Consider the following 16,030-nt stretch of genomic DNA (forward strand, 5'->3'; position numbering starts at 1 on the left):
ACATTAATGTCTCTCAATTATTGAAAAAATAATTGCAAAGACAAATAAAAAAGATTATTTTTTTCTATGATTTCCAACTATACAAACTTAGTAATGAATGATCAAACATAGTCTATAGTTATAAATGAGTACTTTTTATTATCTCCAAAAACAAACTCATACTAGAACAGCTAATATGCTTTTAAGGAAATTCAAGATTTTGATGTCATCAGGCAAAATGAGATAGTACTAATTAGTGTTGTGATCCAAATGATACCACCAAATAAGTGGTTAAACAATATCAAAGCTAATACATGTATTATTTTCTCTCATATACACGACGTACCAAATAAGTGATTAAACAATATCAAAGTTATACAAAAAGCCAAAGAAAAGATTTAGCTGAAAGTTCACTTTCTCTATTGCTATTTGTTGAGCCCTCTAATTTTTTCCATGGTCTAGTCAATAATATCAGTAGTGATAAGCCAGAAGTTTGGCTAGCTAGACCACATATCAAGCCAATCCATAAAACCTGCATCATATTTTTTTCAATAACAAAAACTTTCATCAAGTTTAAATCTTGAATTTGTCTACACGATGACACAAATAAAGCATATGACTGTACTTGAATTACCTGAGCATGTAGGCTGAACTTGAAAACAACGAGGACTGCTATTGGGATGCCGATGAAATAGAATGCTGCCAAGTCGATGCACATAGCATAACGCTCCCACCCACATCCTCTAACCACCCCTGATCAATCGAAGGGCACGGTTATTAAGCTAATTTTGAATGTCAAAACTAATACATATATATCTCCGGATATTACATAGTAAAAGTCTGACCTGATAAATTTCCTTGAGTGAATTCGAGTACAAAGGATATTAAAAGAAGAGGTACCATGGAGGCAAATTTGTTAATTATCTCCGCGCTATCACTAAAGAGGCCAGCCCAGGCAATATGATGATTCAATAGAGCCAAACAAAGTACATATACTAAAACAATAGTTTGCTTGAAAGCAACAGCCACAACATGTTTAGCTCCCTCAGGATTTCCAGATCTCAACTCCTTTGCAACTCGGGTGCTGCATATATATAATGTAATACTAATTACATACATGATTTATAATGTAACACTCCCTCCGTTTCAATTTGTTTGTCTTACTTTGACAGACTATACGGAGTTTAAGAAAGTAAATAAGACTTTTGAATCTTGTATCGGTCTTAAGCGAAAAATATGTAAAATGTATCAAAATACTCTGTAATCTTATGGTTTTAAACATGTCATATGTTATGTTTAAATTAAAGACTTAGCAAATTAGGAAAGAGACATTCTTTTTTAAATGGACTAAAAAAATATATATAAAACAGGGGGAGTAATATTCATGCATGGTAGATTACCTTGCACCTACACTCATACCGGAAAATAACATGTGGGCAATGGCATGGGTATTTACACTGAAAAGTCACAACCAAAAAAATGGTCAGCCTTGCTGAATGTGAAAATGTGATATATGGTCTAAAGCAAAGAAGCTTTTACCTCATCGCAATTATGGAAATCGATGTTTCCGGGTTTGGCATCAAACCAGCCAATAACACAAGAATGTCAAAAGCGCAGTACTCCAAACTGCGTATATACATGTACATCGTCATTACCAACAACAGCATACCCAATGTAATCCCACAAGTAGAGTCAGGGGAGAGGGTAGAGTGTATGCAAACCTTACCATAGAACGAAATGAAGAGCAGTACACAACATACAGAAGGAAAGAATAGTAATATGATCGAGCACTACGTACGTTACTCACCAGATCATGGCAGCAGAGGGCATAGCCAATTTCAAGTTAGTAAGGATATGAGCTGAAAGTTCACTTTCTCTATTGCTATTTGTTGAGCCCTCTAATTTTTTCCATGATCTAGTCAATAATACCAGTAGCGATAAGCCAGAAGTTTGGCAAGCTAGACCACATATCAAGCCAATCCATAAAACCTGCATCATATTTTTTTCAATAACAAAAACTTTCATCAAGTTTAAATCTTGAATCTGTCTACACGATGACACAAATAAAGCATATGGCCGCATTTGAATTACCTGAGCATGTAGGCTGAGCTTGAAAACAACGAGGACTGCTATTGGGATGCCGATGAAATAGAATGCTGCCAAGTCGATGCACATAGCATAACGCTCCCACCCACATCCTCTAACCACCCCTGATCAATCGAAGGGCACGGTTATTAAGCTAATTTTGAATGTCAAAACTAATACATATATATCTCCGGATATTACATAGTAAAAGTCTGACCTGATAAATTTCCTTGAGTGAATTCGAGTACAAAGGATATTAAAAGAAGAGGTACCATGGAGGCAAATTTGTTAATTATCTCCGCGCTATCACTAAAGAGGCCAGCCCAGGCAATATGATGATTCAATAGAGCCAAACAAAGTACATATACTAAAACAATAGTTTGCTTGAAAGCAACAGCCACAACATGTTTAGCTCCCTCAGGATTTCCAGATCTCAACTCCTTTGCAACTCGGGTGCTGCATATATATAATGTAAATGATTTATAATGTAACACTCCTTCCGTTTCAATTTGTTTGTCTTAGTTTGACTGACTATACGGAGTTTAAGAAAGTAAATAAGACTTTTGAATCTTGTATCGGTCTTGAGCGAAAAATATGTAAAATGTATCAAAATACTCTGTAATCTTATGGTTTTAAACATGTCATATGTTATGTTTAAATTAAAGACTTAGCAAATTAGGAAAGAGACATTCTTTTTTAAATGGACTAAAAAAATATATATAAAACAGGGGGAGTAATTGTTACTCCTAGTACATTATATATGCATGTTAAGCCTGCTATCTTTTTGGTAACTTGTCATAGAGATATATAGTTTACCTATAATATATCTTAAGAATATAACAATGTAAGTATTTATTCCTCCCGGACAGTGTATAAAAGTTAAACTCATATTCATGCATGGTAGATTACCTTACACCTACACTCATACCGGAAAATAACATGTGGGCAATGGCATGGGTATTTACACTGAAAAGTCACAACCAAAAAAATGGTCAGCCTTGCTGAATGTGAAAATGTGATATATGGTCTAAAGCAACGAAGCTTTTACCTCATCGCAATTATGGAAATCGATGTTTCCGGGTTTGGCATCAAACCAGCAAATAACACAAGAATCTCAAAAGCGCAGTACTCCAAACTGCGTATATACATGTACATCGTCATTACCAACAACAGCATACCCAATGTAATCCCACAAGTAGAGTCAGGGGAGAGGGTAGAGTGTATGCAAACCTTACCATAGAACGAAATGAAGAGCAGTACACAACATACAGAAGGAAAGAATAGTAATATGATCGAGCACTACGTACGTTACTCACCAGATCATGGCAGCAGAGGGCATAGCCAATTTCAAGTTAGTAAGGATATGATGAAAATGAAATGGCTCGAAAGAGAAAGCGTAATCCCATTTGATATGTTTGGAGAAAAACATGAATAGACCAAAGATGATGAGTTGAATCCAAATGGAAATAGATGTTGCTAATGATGCTCCTTTAAAACCAAGACCTGTCCAATGAACCAAAGCATAGGCAATAATAGCAATATGTATAACTAAAGATGCCATTGAAAACAAAAGTATAGGGTCTAAAATTGAGTGTGCCCTAAGAAATCTCATGGCATTTTGCAAAAAACCATATCCAAACAATCCAGGTATAAGAAACTTCAAAAACAGTCCTGCTTCTTTCGCAATTTCATGATCCTGATGAAATAAATGAATGAGAATTGTATCTGAATACCACCAGAGAAGAGCTATCGCGGTTGAAAAGAAGAATGATATGACACATGATGTCTGCAGCAAAGTGTACGTTGTTGTTCGGGATTGTCTACATAATGTTTCGACTGCAGTATTTAATCCAAATATGAAAGAGAAACCAGTGATTACAGCCCAGGAAGTAGCGAGATTCGAGGCAGCTAGTTGAAGATTGCCAGCAAACATGACAGAAACAATATTGATGGAATAGAAACTAGTCAATATAACAATCAATGGCGATGAAATCATTGACTGATTCGTTACTTCCTCCATATCTATTATCTTATTAAAACACCCGTTTAACGTACTCAAACACCCCTCCGTTTTTTCGCTGGAGTTAGCCATTGATGAGGCGATACAAAAAGTAAATTACAGCCTTAAATTATGTAAACAAACAGAAATGTATATTTGTAGACCAAAACAAATTGGATACGATTGCAGAATTTTGTTTTACTTCTAATTGTAACATGAGTTATCTCTAACTTTTAATACCATTGGGATTATGCAGATCTTAAATACCTCATAATCTTAGGGTGCTGAGAAACAATTTTAGGTGTTAATAAACTGTTTTTTTTTTTTTAACTAGAATGACAAATTTACCCTTGAAATTATTTTCAAAAAATTATAGATTTTGAAATATCCTTCTAAATAAAAGAGGGAGATACATACAAGAAAAAACTCAAAATAGTATCTTTTATTTTTGGTCAAGACTTAAAGTTATCATTGAGTTTTCATATGGAGCGGTAATAGTCATTCATGTTTGTAATATTCATGCAATTTTGGTCCTCGCCCCAAACTTTTGCCTATTTTTCAATATTGTTTTTATCCACAATTATGTATGAAATGTTCAATCGCCTTTCTATACATTTATTAGAAATAATAACTCCATGTGAGAGAAGGTGAGAAAAAGATTACCTTGTTTTGTTTAGTAGAAATATTATTGCAGTTAAAATTAAGAGGTTCATTACGTCGTTTTCACATGCAATAGTACAAACTTTTCTTTTCTTTGCAACATCATATGTCAAGTGTTCTTGGTTCAATTGCAACAATATTCTACCAAACAAAACAAGATGCTCTTCTTCTCACCTTGAGTTATTATTTCTATTAAAAATATAAAAAGACGATTGAACATTTCAACTTAGACAATATTTCTACCGAAAAACTTGTGCTCCCATCTATGAAGACAGACAGGCGACAGCATTAGAAGTATTTACAAAGTTACAATTGAGATGGATAAAAAAGTGTGATACATAATTTTTACCCAACATAATCTTAAAAGTGCAGTACTAAGCAAAATACAAGGTCAAAAATATGGGTTGGATACTCCCACAAACGATTTTTAATGGGACTACTATAAGTATCTGTTGGTGTTATTATTAGGTATACATATGAACAAAATTACAGCTTAATGGTGCATTCAAATTACAAGATAAAAAATAAATTAGGCCAGAACAAAGTAGATTTCGCCCCAGAACCCTCAGCAGCTCGGCCCCCACCTTAGGGGAGGCCAATCAAGAGCGAGGAACCCCGTACTATCGTATTTTCCAGCATAAATAAAAATTAACTTCGGAGACATGGACTGCACAGAAGGCTTGTTTGTTTTCAGCTCGCACTCACCAAATAAATGAAGAAATTCTCTACAAACTGATGATCTTGTTTACTTCATCAGTTGGAGCTGGATTATTCCACATTCAGCTTCTATTCATCGATGGATTTTTCCAGCCACACAAATAGAACTCTGCTCCGTCCTATATAACTCAATCTACACAACCAAACAAATGTGTCTGAGTTGGGTATTCAACTTGGGTTAAAGAATTTAAAACTCAGGCAGTAGTAAACATCAACAGAAACCTGAATATACACATTGTTAATACTTCACGGAGATCTTTCAGTATCAAGATTCAGATTCTCTCCTGTCCCAATCTTCCCCCTGACTTGACATGGAATTTAGCCGCTGTTGCAACTGGCAGCAGTAGAAAATTATGTTAAGAAATGAGAACGCATCTCTGTGCTTTACTTCATATTCCCTTCAACTTCTATTTATTTATTTTTGTTTTGTTTTTAATTTGTGGAGAGAAAAAACAGTTGCTGCTAAGCATGATAAAATTTAGTTTGTCGTCTCTCTCTTATAGTTTCTTTCAAATTTTTCAATCCATTAGAAAAGTTAGATGACCTATATGCATTAAAAAAACCAATTAGGTATTCTACCTGCATGTATTTAAGCTTTTCAGTAGTTAATTCATCCGTCAAGCTACTCATCCTGCATAATTGACGTAAGATCAGTTTAATCAAAGGTCTGTATAAAAGAGAAGCATGACAGCAAAGTTGATCTGAGTCCACAGCTAGCTCACCTAGCTTGAAGCTCAGATATTTTGACCAGCAGCATGCGCTCCCTCTCAGAAACAGCTGCATCAACCTGCAAAATAGGTGAAACTCTGAAATCTTGACGAAAATGAATGCGAAAAGCCGAAAACAGACGGTTTAATAACTGGAATGTTTAGGTCGTATCTAAGTAATAGGTACAGAGCTATACACAATGAAATACTTCAATAGTACTTGAAATGAATACTTCAAGGCATTGAGATTAAAGTTCATACAAAGTTGTCAGCAGCAGTTACCTAATAAGTCAGTTACTTTTCTAGTTGCTTATGGAGTGAAGGCTAAATAAAAATCAGGTAAAAGATAAAATCAAACACCTACTGATAGAATCTATAGAGTAATAGGTCACAGAGGTATCACAACTAAGGGGGGAAAGAAATGCCCGGATAAGTTTGGATAACGGAACACCCACTTGTCAAATGATACATTATACTATGTACTGCAATGCATTGTCATTACTAATAAAAATGTCTTCTCTTCTCTGTCATTTCTAATAATGACAGTCTAACATATGAAGTTCATTTGTGAGTGGTATGAATTTCACTAAAAGAAACTGGACATATGACAAGCAGACATTTAATTAGTTGAGCCAAAGTTATAATCAATAAAATGGTGAACAGATTATCCAATAATCCAAAGTTTTATCTTCCTTGTTTAACCAGCAATTTAGATATCATTGAAGGAAATCAGAGCACTATATTTGGTTGCAAACATCTAGTTGGGTTTAGGATGCAAAAGAAATATTTTTAAAGGGTAAAGATAAAAAATGGGTAAAACAACTCTAATAAAATGAAAGGGGCGGGAAAGATAGTACAGGTTGCACCTGACCAAGTATCAGGCAGTTCGTTGCCTTGAATAGTATACGTCGCGAGTACAAGGAAATTCATCCAAATGATTTAGGAGCGCATGCTCCTTGGGTATATTCATAGGAGTATAGTTTAAAAGCATGAGATAAGACATCCATAGTTCATTATACAAGAAAACAAAGTTTTTAGCTATAGAACTAACTACTGGATAGTGCTTGGGCATATAGTTTCTACAGACTCTTCCGAAAAAGCATATTGTAAAATGCTGACATATGTACTTACACTTCCATTATTCTCTGCAACACACTGTGAAGATGACTTTCCATGTTGCGGAGCTGAGATAAACCAAGAAATTCAGAGCATTGAAGAAACCATATTACCATTAGAACACGTGTTCTCTACACAATAAGACTAGACATATCTTTAGATGGTTACTCACCATCTCCTGCCTCAGGTGGTTGCAAGCTACTCAACAGATTCACAATTAGATCCTAGTAATAGAAAACAGTAGAAATAAAAAGAGATCTCTGTTCAATAAGTAGAAATAAAGAGTATTAAAAAAATGGACAAGAGACTTCTTATTCTTCTGCTTTTTTTATTAGGAAAGGAAGGCATACTGAGGAAGTAGTCTTATATTCCTACCATAAACTTGAAACGTTACCTGTTGGATTGAAGTCTGTTGAAAAAGATTTTGTAGATGAGGCATCAGAACTGAGGCAGGAATATTATCAAGGCCAAGCTCTTTTGGTATTCGACTGGGAGGCTGAAAATTGATGAGCAATATCCTACCATTAGATCCATTAATTTTTCTTCTTCTATTTTGTTTTAACTTGTTTAAGAAGTTTTTTATTTTCTCATATCACTTAGCCGTGGATTTCAAAGAAAGGACCAATTCACAAACCATCAGTTTAGATTCCATTATCCAGTCTCCAACACTAGCAGTCTTCCTCAATTGTGACCCCTGGAGATCACATGGATCTTATGTCAAAGATAGTACAGGATGTAGATTGTCTTATGTTAAAATATATAAGGCAACACTACACAGCTTACATGAGAAAATTGCAGAGGAACTATTACATATTGTTTTAACAGAAATGTCATACCTTTACAAGATCTACATTTTCTGATGTCACAGAAAACCTCCCTTTTATTTGAACCAAGTTGGCCGTGGACTTGTCATCTGAAGAATCTTTGAATCCTGGAGAGAAAATAATAAATATTAGCATCAAGCAAAGTCCAGCTTCAGTTGACATGTGACTGGACAAAGACTATCCCTACAGTACACAATAAAACAATTTTAGGAAAAAAACTTGTGTGGAATGCATTAATACCACCAGATGAGTTAATTGGGGCTGATTTACTATTTGCTGAAGCTCTGTTTGGAAGCATTAGAGGTCCACTAAAGCTGGGTGCCCTTCGTACTTGATGAGCTTTTTCTGCTTGTTGGTTTTCAATCTTACTTCTGTTGCAGAAGCACAAGTTACATGAGGCAAAGTTCTCATTTAGATAACATGTAGCAAAAGTGCAAAAAAAGCATCTAAAATTAACAATTTATAATACTTCGCTATGCACAAACTGACAAACCAATGAGTAAACACAACAGACAACATCCTATTGAACTAATCCCCAGTCTCAAGATTAGCCTCGTTAAGAAGTTACCAAAGCGCTAAACATAGACTGAGAGAATTCTTTATCTGTTGGTATTCTTTTTGTTTCTTCAACATAAATGGAGTAATAATCTGATAAAGAAATGGGTAACTGACAAGAAAGATGGTAAAAAGACCAATTTCGAGCTTATGGTTCGGAAAGCTTCAGGCACAAGGTAATTTTGATAAATTTCTTTCGGCATAACAGCTGATTACATGAACTGATAGTAACGACTCTTTGCTCCAGAATCATCAGATTCAAAATTGTGTTGGTGAAACACATGATACAGTAGATTAAACAAACAGTATAAGACCTTTCGAAGTTGGCAGATCTTTCTGATGCCGAATGACTTAGCTCAACACCTGGCATAAGTGGTCCACTCTGACTTCGACAAGTTTTTGCTGTTTGACATTTACTTTTGGCTTGCACTGCGTCTTTGTCTGAGGTAAGGGGTGGCAGCTCTGTTTTTGATGAATTCTTCTTCAGTCCACCTTCCTCCTGATGGTCCGAATCCAGTTTAATACATTCCAAGTCTTCTCCCTTCTTTCTCTGGCATTCAGCTAATGTCACTTCACCAACACTTCCTTGCTCACTGGAAACAGAAAAATTTCAATAAAAATTTATTGACATGACAATACTGATGATGATATATAAAATAATGGTAGTGTTTCTCATATGATACCCAATCTATCATATTTGATGTTGATGACAAAACCTTTTTTATATTTTCTCCTGGAGACAGACATACTTATGCTACCTTTGAGAAAATTGATTATTGTCAACAGTAAAAGCTATGAACCCTTAGAACAAACTTTTAGTGAAAACACACATCATTTATGGGTTCTCACTTTATTAAGCTTAAAGAACTCGAGCTCATTAATACTTGACATTCAAACCATGATCAGATTTCCTCACTGCTAATTAATGCTACAAAAACATCAGAAATTAACTTGGTATTTCTTCTATGATCTGTAAATCACAAGTGACTGACTCATAGTTCACTTTGTTAATCTTAAAAAACTCAAGCTCATTAATACTTGACGTTCAAACCATGATCAGATTTCCTCATTTCTAATTAACCCTACAAATATTTCAGGAACTAAGGCTGACTCATAATTCTTTTTCCCTGCCTAACTAGGTAACATGGAATAGATACAAGGGTACTTTCTACAGTCGCTGAAAAGAAATAGTTTCATATATACCTGGAAATGATATCTTGTTTTAAGGATGATTTTCCAGCATTTAGAGCAGAAACTGAATTCTCCTGCAAATATACAAACATTCTCATGCCCGGAGATACTAGGAGCAAAATTAGATTTTTAAAAATCCAAGGATGTATTATTATTTATTGCAGATGAATAACTTGAGAATATAGCTCAAAAGTTTTATTTTATTACAAGATAAAAAATAATAATCTCAAAACTGCATAAAACTAACATTGCTTAGCACCTTGTAGTTCATATAAGATTTTATGCTTTCATCCTCTTCCCTAATCTCAGGTATTTCGTCATCATCTTGCACCTGCCACAGTGAAAGCGAAGTCCGCCTTTTTTGAGTTCAGGAAAGACACAAAGAACAAGTTGAAATTATTTTTATCACTTTATAGATGCATTTTCACGAACATACCATTGAAGCTTGAAACTTCAAATCCTCCAGATCAAAGTTCCAGGCACTAACACCTCGTTGGTATTCACTCTGTCAAGAGCATACAAGATATTAGAACAGAACAAATATCAAAGGAGTCAACCATCCTGTTTATATTCAATTTTAGGTGCCACTGGTAGAGAAATTATAAGCTAAAATTGCTAGTAGACAGAAGCAAACCACCCCAAAAGGAAAATTTCTTTGCTAATTATGTCAAGGATCTCCCCAAGCTTAGGCAGAATATGCGTATGCAAACATTTCAGCCAAGAACATATAGCAAAAGAACAGAAATTAAGCTTCAGACAACAAATATATGCAGGGAACTGAAGAGTCCCTTTCTCGGCCTTTTGGCTAAAATCAAGTGTAGTATAAACACAAGAAACTGAAGATGGTCTAGCTTAAAATGCAGAAAAGTACCAAAAGAAAAGCTTCAGCAGAGCTTTACAAAGAGAGCAGCATAGTAGCAGATCTCCCCTTTTTGGGATGTTGAGAACAACATGCACAACAAAATGCCATCAATCAACAATTTCCTGAAACAGTTCCACAGAAAAAATAAATTGCTTCAAACCTGTGATATTGCTTCTTGCTCGGATGAAGGCATTTTCTTCGAGGCTAGTTGTGCAGCATCTTTAAGCTGCAGTAGTTTCGTCAAGGAAAAGTTAAACGATGCTAAGCAGGAAAAAACCATAGAACAGACCTATTATGAGATACCTGGAGCATTTTTACTCGACTCCCTAGCGATGGTAAGTCGGCAAACAGTTTCTTTACAGAAAGCTCTGGAGGCTTAACTTTTTTGAAAAAAATGTGCTTCAACAATTTTTCAGCAGTTGGCCTTTTAGTTTGATCTTTCACCAAGCACATGGCAACCATTTCCTTGAAAGACTGTTAAAGAATCAAAAAGTTTTGGATTTCATACATGAAAAGAACAAAAGCATTGAACCATACTCTAGAGCAAGATCATCAAAATATATCCAGCATCTAAATCAACCAGTGCAAACTAAAAAGACTACCTTTGAGAATTTCTTATCACGGTCATAATCAAGTCCAGGAGGAGCACTGTTTATGGTCATCAGCAGAACCTATCACAGGAGAACCAAGGTCTCTAAGTTCAGTTAACACATATACAAGCATATCGCTAAATTATTTATTTGAAATTGATAACAACTTGTATTAACAGTAAAACTCAGCTACAAAAGAGGCTGAGTTGTGATCTTTACAAACAAAAGTATAAGGGGGCACCTAACAAAAAACTTACACCTTCCACCCCAAAAAAAGCTTACACTTTTCCTATTAAATGTACCAGTTCTCCTATCTTCCCCCACATGTTTCTTTACACCAAAAATAGATGAGACTAAGACAATTCATCCTGATTTTCTGAATAGGACTGCTAGTGTGCTCAAAATAGTTCCTTTCCTTCCATATTATCCACCATATAGCTAAATTATTATTCTTGAACACTCTTGAAAATGACTATATACCTTCATTGGAGGGTACTTCGAAAATGGTGCATGACCATGAGCCAGCTCTAAGGCAGTTATTCCAAATGACCAAATGTCAGCCCTGTAGATGGATGATGAAAAAATCATGCCTCTCAAAAATTAAAGCAGTCCTTCTGGTAACTATCAGAAATGCTCTGAAACCATAAATAGATAAATATTTTGGTAGACATATCCACACAAATGTTTTACTTGGTCGAACAAAATGTATATTTTAATCAAAGTTCAATATCACATCTTAACAAGGTATGCAAACGTGTGTGGTGCGCCAAGTTTATACAGTGACAAAAAAACTCACTTGAAATCATATCCAGTTCCAGGCTGCAAAACTTCTGGTGCCATCCTACAAACTCAGTTGAAACAACAATGAGAAAAACAAAAGACATTCAAAGAAACAAAGATGGACGGAGAATCAATCAGTAAGATGCTTATACACTCACCAGCACGGAGTTCCTGTAAAGGTATTCCTAGAGCGCTGCCTGTCACCACTGTCAAACATGCATGCAGAGACACCAAAGTCAGCGAGCTTTACTACCCCATTAGTGTCCAGCAATATATTCCCAGCCTGGAGTGACACCAAATGTCAGAAAACAAGCACAATATCACCAGTTGAGGAATCAGCATCAGGAGGAAACATTAGTTATAATAAAAACCTTAACATCTCGATGAATGTGCCCATGTGAATGGAGATATTCCAGAGCCTTAAGAGTTTCTTTCAAGATAGAACCAATAACAGCCTCCTCAAATCCATCTGGATATGATATCTTCATGAGGTGCAGACAAGAACCTTCAGCCATGAAGGGCATCACCACCCAAAGGTAGTGATCAACAACGAATGAACAAAATGCTTTTATTAAATTTGGATGGCCAATTAAACTCATTGTTTGAGCTTCCCTACGAATATCATCCTGCGAAAAAGTATAATTTGTTTTCAAAAAACATATAGAAACAAGACTGTACACAAATAAAATTGTAATTTTACGAGATTGCTTTAGCATGACACCTTAACTACAAACCATAAGAAGTCTTCCTTTGCAGTGTTTACTCAAAAAGGCAAAATGGTGTGTTTTCCAAAATTGGTTTTTCAGTCAGTAAATGAAAAGCAAAAAGGGATTGCTTTAACATGACACCTTAACTACATACCATAAGAAGTCTTCCTTTGCAGTGTTTACTCAAAAAGGCAAAATGGTGTGTTTTCCAAAATTGGTTTTTCAGTCAGTACATGAAAAGCAAAAAGGGTGTGCAACAACAAAGAACCAAAAGTCAATGAAAAGTATAATGCCTCAACTTATAGAAAATCTGACAATCTTCTCTTTCTTTTTGGTAGGGGGAGGGGATCAAGAATCGAGAGGCACAAATGTGGCTGTTGTTGTGTCATGGAATGCAAAAGTTTAAAATTAAATACTACATATATCAAGCAGCCTATTTCTTAAGATGATGGAAAGGAAATCTTCATATGAAAGTATACATCAAACCAGTCTCATTAGAACTTTTTATCTGCAGTTGCAAGTAGAGCTTCTTTTTAACTTTAAATTAATAAACTTGTAAAAAAGGTTAGTTAGCCCAGTTGGAGTTAGTTTCCAGATTCTGTCTTTAAGATAGAGGTTTGAAAGCATTGTCCAACTAAGATAACCAACAACTCCAATATTTTTCATAAACACAGAAGTACTCTGTAACACGCACATATCCAACCTTCCCCACCCAAAACAAGAAAAGAATAAGAGAAATCATGGATCAAGTTAATGCATACATATAAACAGTGATACCACCAACAGAAATTTTGCAGGAAACTACTGTCCAAGTGTAACAAGGGCATACCCTTTGGCACTTTCGTACCAAGCAATTGCTTGAAGTGTCACATGGAGGAGGTCCAACTGTAGTTCCATTATTATGGATAAGAGTCCAAATGTGAACATCGAAAGTAGCGTAGATAGAATCAAACTAGAAATATATCATAAAGAGGATCAAGTATATTTTTCTTTTCTTGAAATTGTAAGTATTACTACAAACATAATAGCACACAGATTTTGCCTGAATACATCCCAAGAAAACAAAGTAAACCCTGACTATCTATGTAAAGAACCTACAAACTGTAACATGAAATAAAGAATCAAGTATTCATGTAATGATATTGTGAAGTTGAAACTGGAAAATGGATTTTGCAGATATTCTAACCCGATTAATACCTTAAGTTTATGAGGAATCTTGGTCCAACCGATGGAAACTCTCGAATGGATCATTTAGAACTAATGCAAATGTCATCTCTTCCATGCATCCAAGCTAAATAAAAATCACGAGCAGGCCCAATTTTATTTTTTTCCTCAATGGTGGTATATTTTATTACAGATAGACTCGATAAAATTTATTGGGAGGGATTCTCTTGTTTGGATTTAATTTTTTTTATGTGTGACTTGTGCTAAAATTGGAGGACAAAATGAAGCTGGTGAAGATCTCTATGTGATCATTTTTAACCTAGTCATGTCAAAACATGGGAATTTCTATTACTTATAATGACATTTTATAGCACGGGATTCTTTATTGAAGATGTCAATTCTATAGCTAACTTCTATAATGCTTGAAAATTTCGTCCTTGAAGACCAAAGGCTAATTCCAAAGAGATTATTGTCTAAGACATCTTTACAGAAAGAAAAACAAATTGTATTACACTAGAGGATTCATTGAAAATAATAGTTGTTCTTTCCAAGTGCCCTCGAAGATAACATTGGAGATTAAAGTTAATGTTACTCAGATAGGCATAGTAAACCTGAATCTTCCAAAGGATTTCAAGAGAAAAATAGATAACATCATTAGCAGCTCCAACCACTTCAGATATGAACTATTTAAATAAACTATCTTTCAAACTATGTCGTATTCCCCCAAAAGTTGTGGTTGTAGTACATTTTGTATACTATTCCCAAAGCAGATCTATGCCAGCACATGAGTTAATATGACAACTACACCCATGCAAAATTTCATGATTCAACTAACAGTTTGCACTTGGAACTCTTTAGGAAATGAAGCTTGTTACTTACGCGCTTGCAAACTATAAAAATGACACACTACAAAGTTGATCCCCTTTTCTAGCAAAAGCTAAGAAGCAAACCATAATTCAATACTGAAAACTTCTAGCCCTCATTTCCCCCAAATCAAAAAAGAACAAAGCCTTCATTCAACTCTATGATCTCAGTACACCAAGTTGCAACCCAATCCACCCCTAAATACTTATCCGTATCTACACAAAATCATATAGTAAAACATCAACTAAATGAAAACCAATTCAGAGGCAGATCCACCATACAGAGACTCGATTACTTTCTGAATTTTTTCTATTTTAATGATCCGAGCTTCGAGGAGTGAGATCGATTCTACCTACTGTAATAAACTACATCCACCTCGAAGTCAAATCAAGTCAAGTCAAGTCGCATTCAAACTCAATTCAACATAAATAACATAATCACATCTAATTTTTTTGTTTAATAACCTCAAAATCCACTGTTTAAAGAGATAAGAACAAACCAGATTGCTGTTACAGCGATCGAGATCCAAGCACTTGACTGCTACAACTTCATTAGAAGGTATATAGATCGTTCTATACACAGTCGCACTTGCTCCATATCCAACTTCTTCTAGAAGCTTGTAATCGCTCGGATTGACCGAGTAACTTCTCGGACCGCCGGACATCGGTAAACCAGGAAACTCTGATCGGAAAACCAGTTTGAGTTCTCTCACTTGATGAACTGTTTTGTAAACGAAATTATTAGCTTTGGTTCGATATTATTCAGAAATAATATTTATTTCAATTTTTACGTATTATCGGTTGACGGCCATGGAAGCGGAGGAAGACGCACGGGTTATGGGTTATTGGGTCGGATCGGACTTTTTACTGCATGTGTGCTGACGTGGAAACCCGTACGATGGGTACAGTACGAATACGGGTATGGAGTACTGGTGATGATGACGTGGCGACCCGTGCTGAGGGTACAAATACGAATACGGATCCGGGTACTTATGCTGACGTGGAGACATGCATTTTAGCGTGTGATGATTGATTATGACTCTGGATATTGTTTTGTCCAAGAAAAAATAGATAAATTATTTTTGTTTTTATTTTTTTGAGTGACACTCCACCAAAAGCTGTCGATATTTTTTTTAAAAAGTTTCTTGTTGATAGATATTTTTTATATAAAAAAATAAATTGTTATTCATGTCTTTTACAGAAAAAAAAATAAAAAGAAAGACTAATTAAT

The 16,030-nt window shown here is 35.1% G+C and overlaps 1 protein-coding gene across 1 annotated transcript; it reads right to left on the minus strand.

Annotated features, from left to right (window-relative positions):
- Positions 1 to 5,020: 5,020 nt before the first annotated feature.
- Positions 5,021 to 15,565, minus strand: LOC102600269 (serine/threonine-protein kinase BLUS1-like). The gene is made up of 22 exons (XM_006352149.2): positions 15,300 to 15,565; positions 12,437 to 12,691; positions 12,224 to 12,348; positions 12,082 to 12,126; positions 11,766 to 11,847; positions 11,298 to 11,366; positions 10,999 to 11,169; positions 10,856 to 10,921; positions 10,270 to 10,338; positions 10,093 to 10,164; positions 9,846 to 9,907; positions 8,957 to 9,235; positions 8,328 to 8,458; positions 8,100 to 8,194; positions 7,898 to 7,957; positions 7,658 to 7,759; positions 7,436 to 7,487; positions 7,279 to 7,331; positions 6,163 to 6,227; positions 6,020 to 6,071; positions 5,663 to 5,774; positions 5,021 to 5,573 (listed from the first exon to the last, which is right to left on the minus strand). The coding sequence occupies exons 1-21, from the start codon at positions 15,462 to 15,464 to the stop codon at positions 5,706 to 5,708; spliced, it is 2,139 nt and encodes a 712-aa protein (XP_006352211.1). The 5' UTR covers positions 15,465 to 15,565; the 3' UTR covers positions 5,021 to 5,573; positions 5,663 to 5,705.
- Positions 15,566 to 16,030: the final 465 nt, after the last annotated feature.

This window comes from Solanum tuberosum, unplaced genomic scaffold, assembly GCF_000226075.1.
Source record: "Solanum tuberosum cultivar DM 1-3 516 R44 unplaced genomic scaffold, SolTub_3.0 scf00147, whole genome shotgun sequence".
In the NCBI taxonomy this organism is placed as follows: domain Eukaryota; kingdom Viridiplantae; phylum Streptophyta; class Magnoliopsida; order Solanales; family Solanaceae; genus Solanum; species Solanum tuberosum.

Coding starts and splice junctions, on each gene's coding strand:
- LOC102600269 (XM_006352149.2), bottom strand. CDS start 15,464: ATGTCCGGCGGTCCGAGAAGTTACTCGGTCAATCCGAGCGATTACAAG. Junction 11,848..12,081: donor GGAACTGGATATGATTTCAA/GTGAGTTTTTTT, acceptor ATCCATCTACAG/GGCTGACATTTGGTCATTTG. Junction 7,488..7,657: donor AACAGACTTCAATCCAACAG/GTAACGTTTCAA, acceptor TTCTATTACTAG/GATCTAATTGTGAATCTGTT.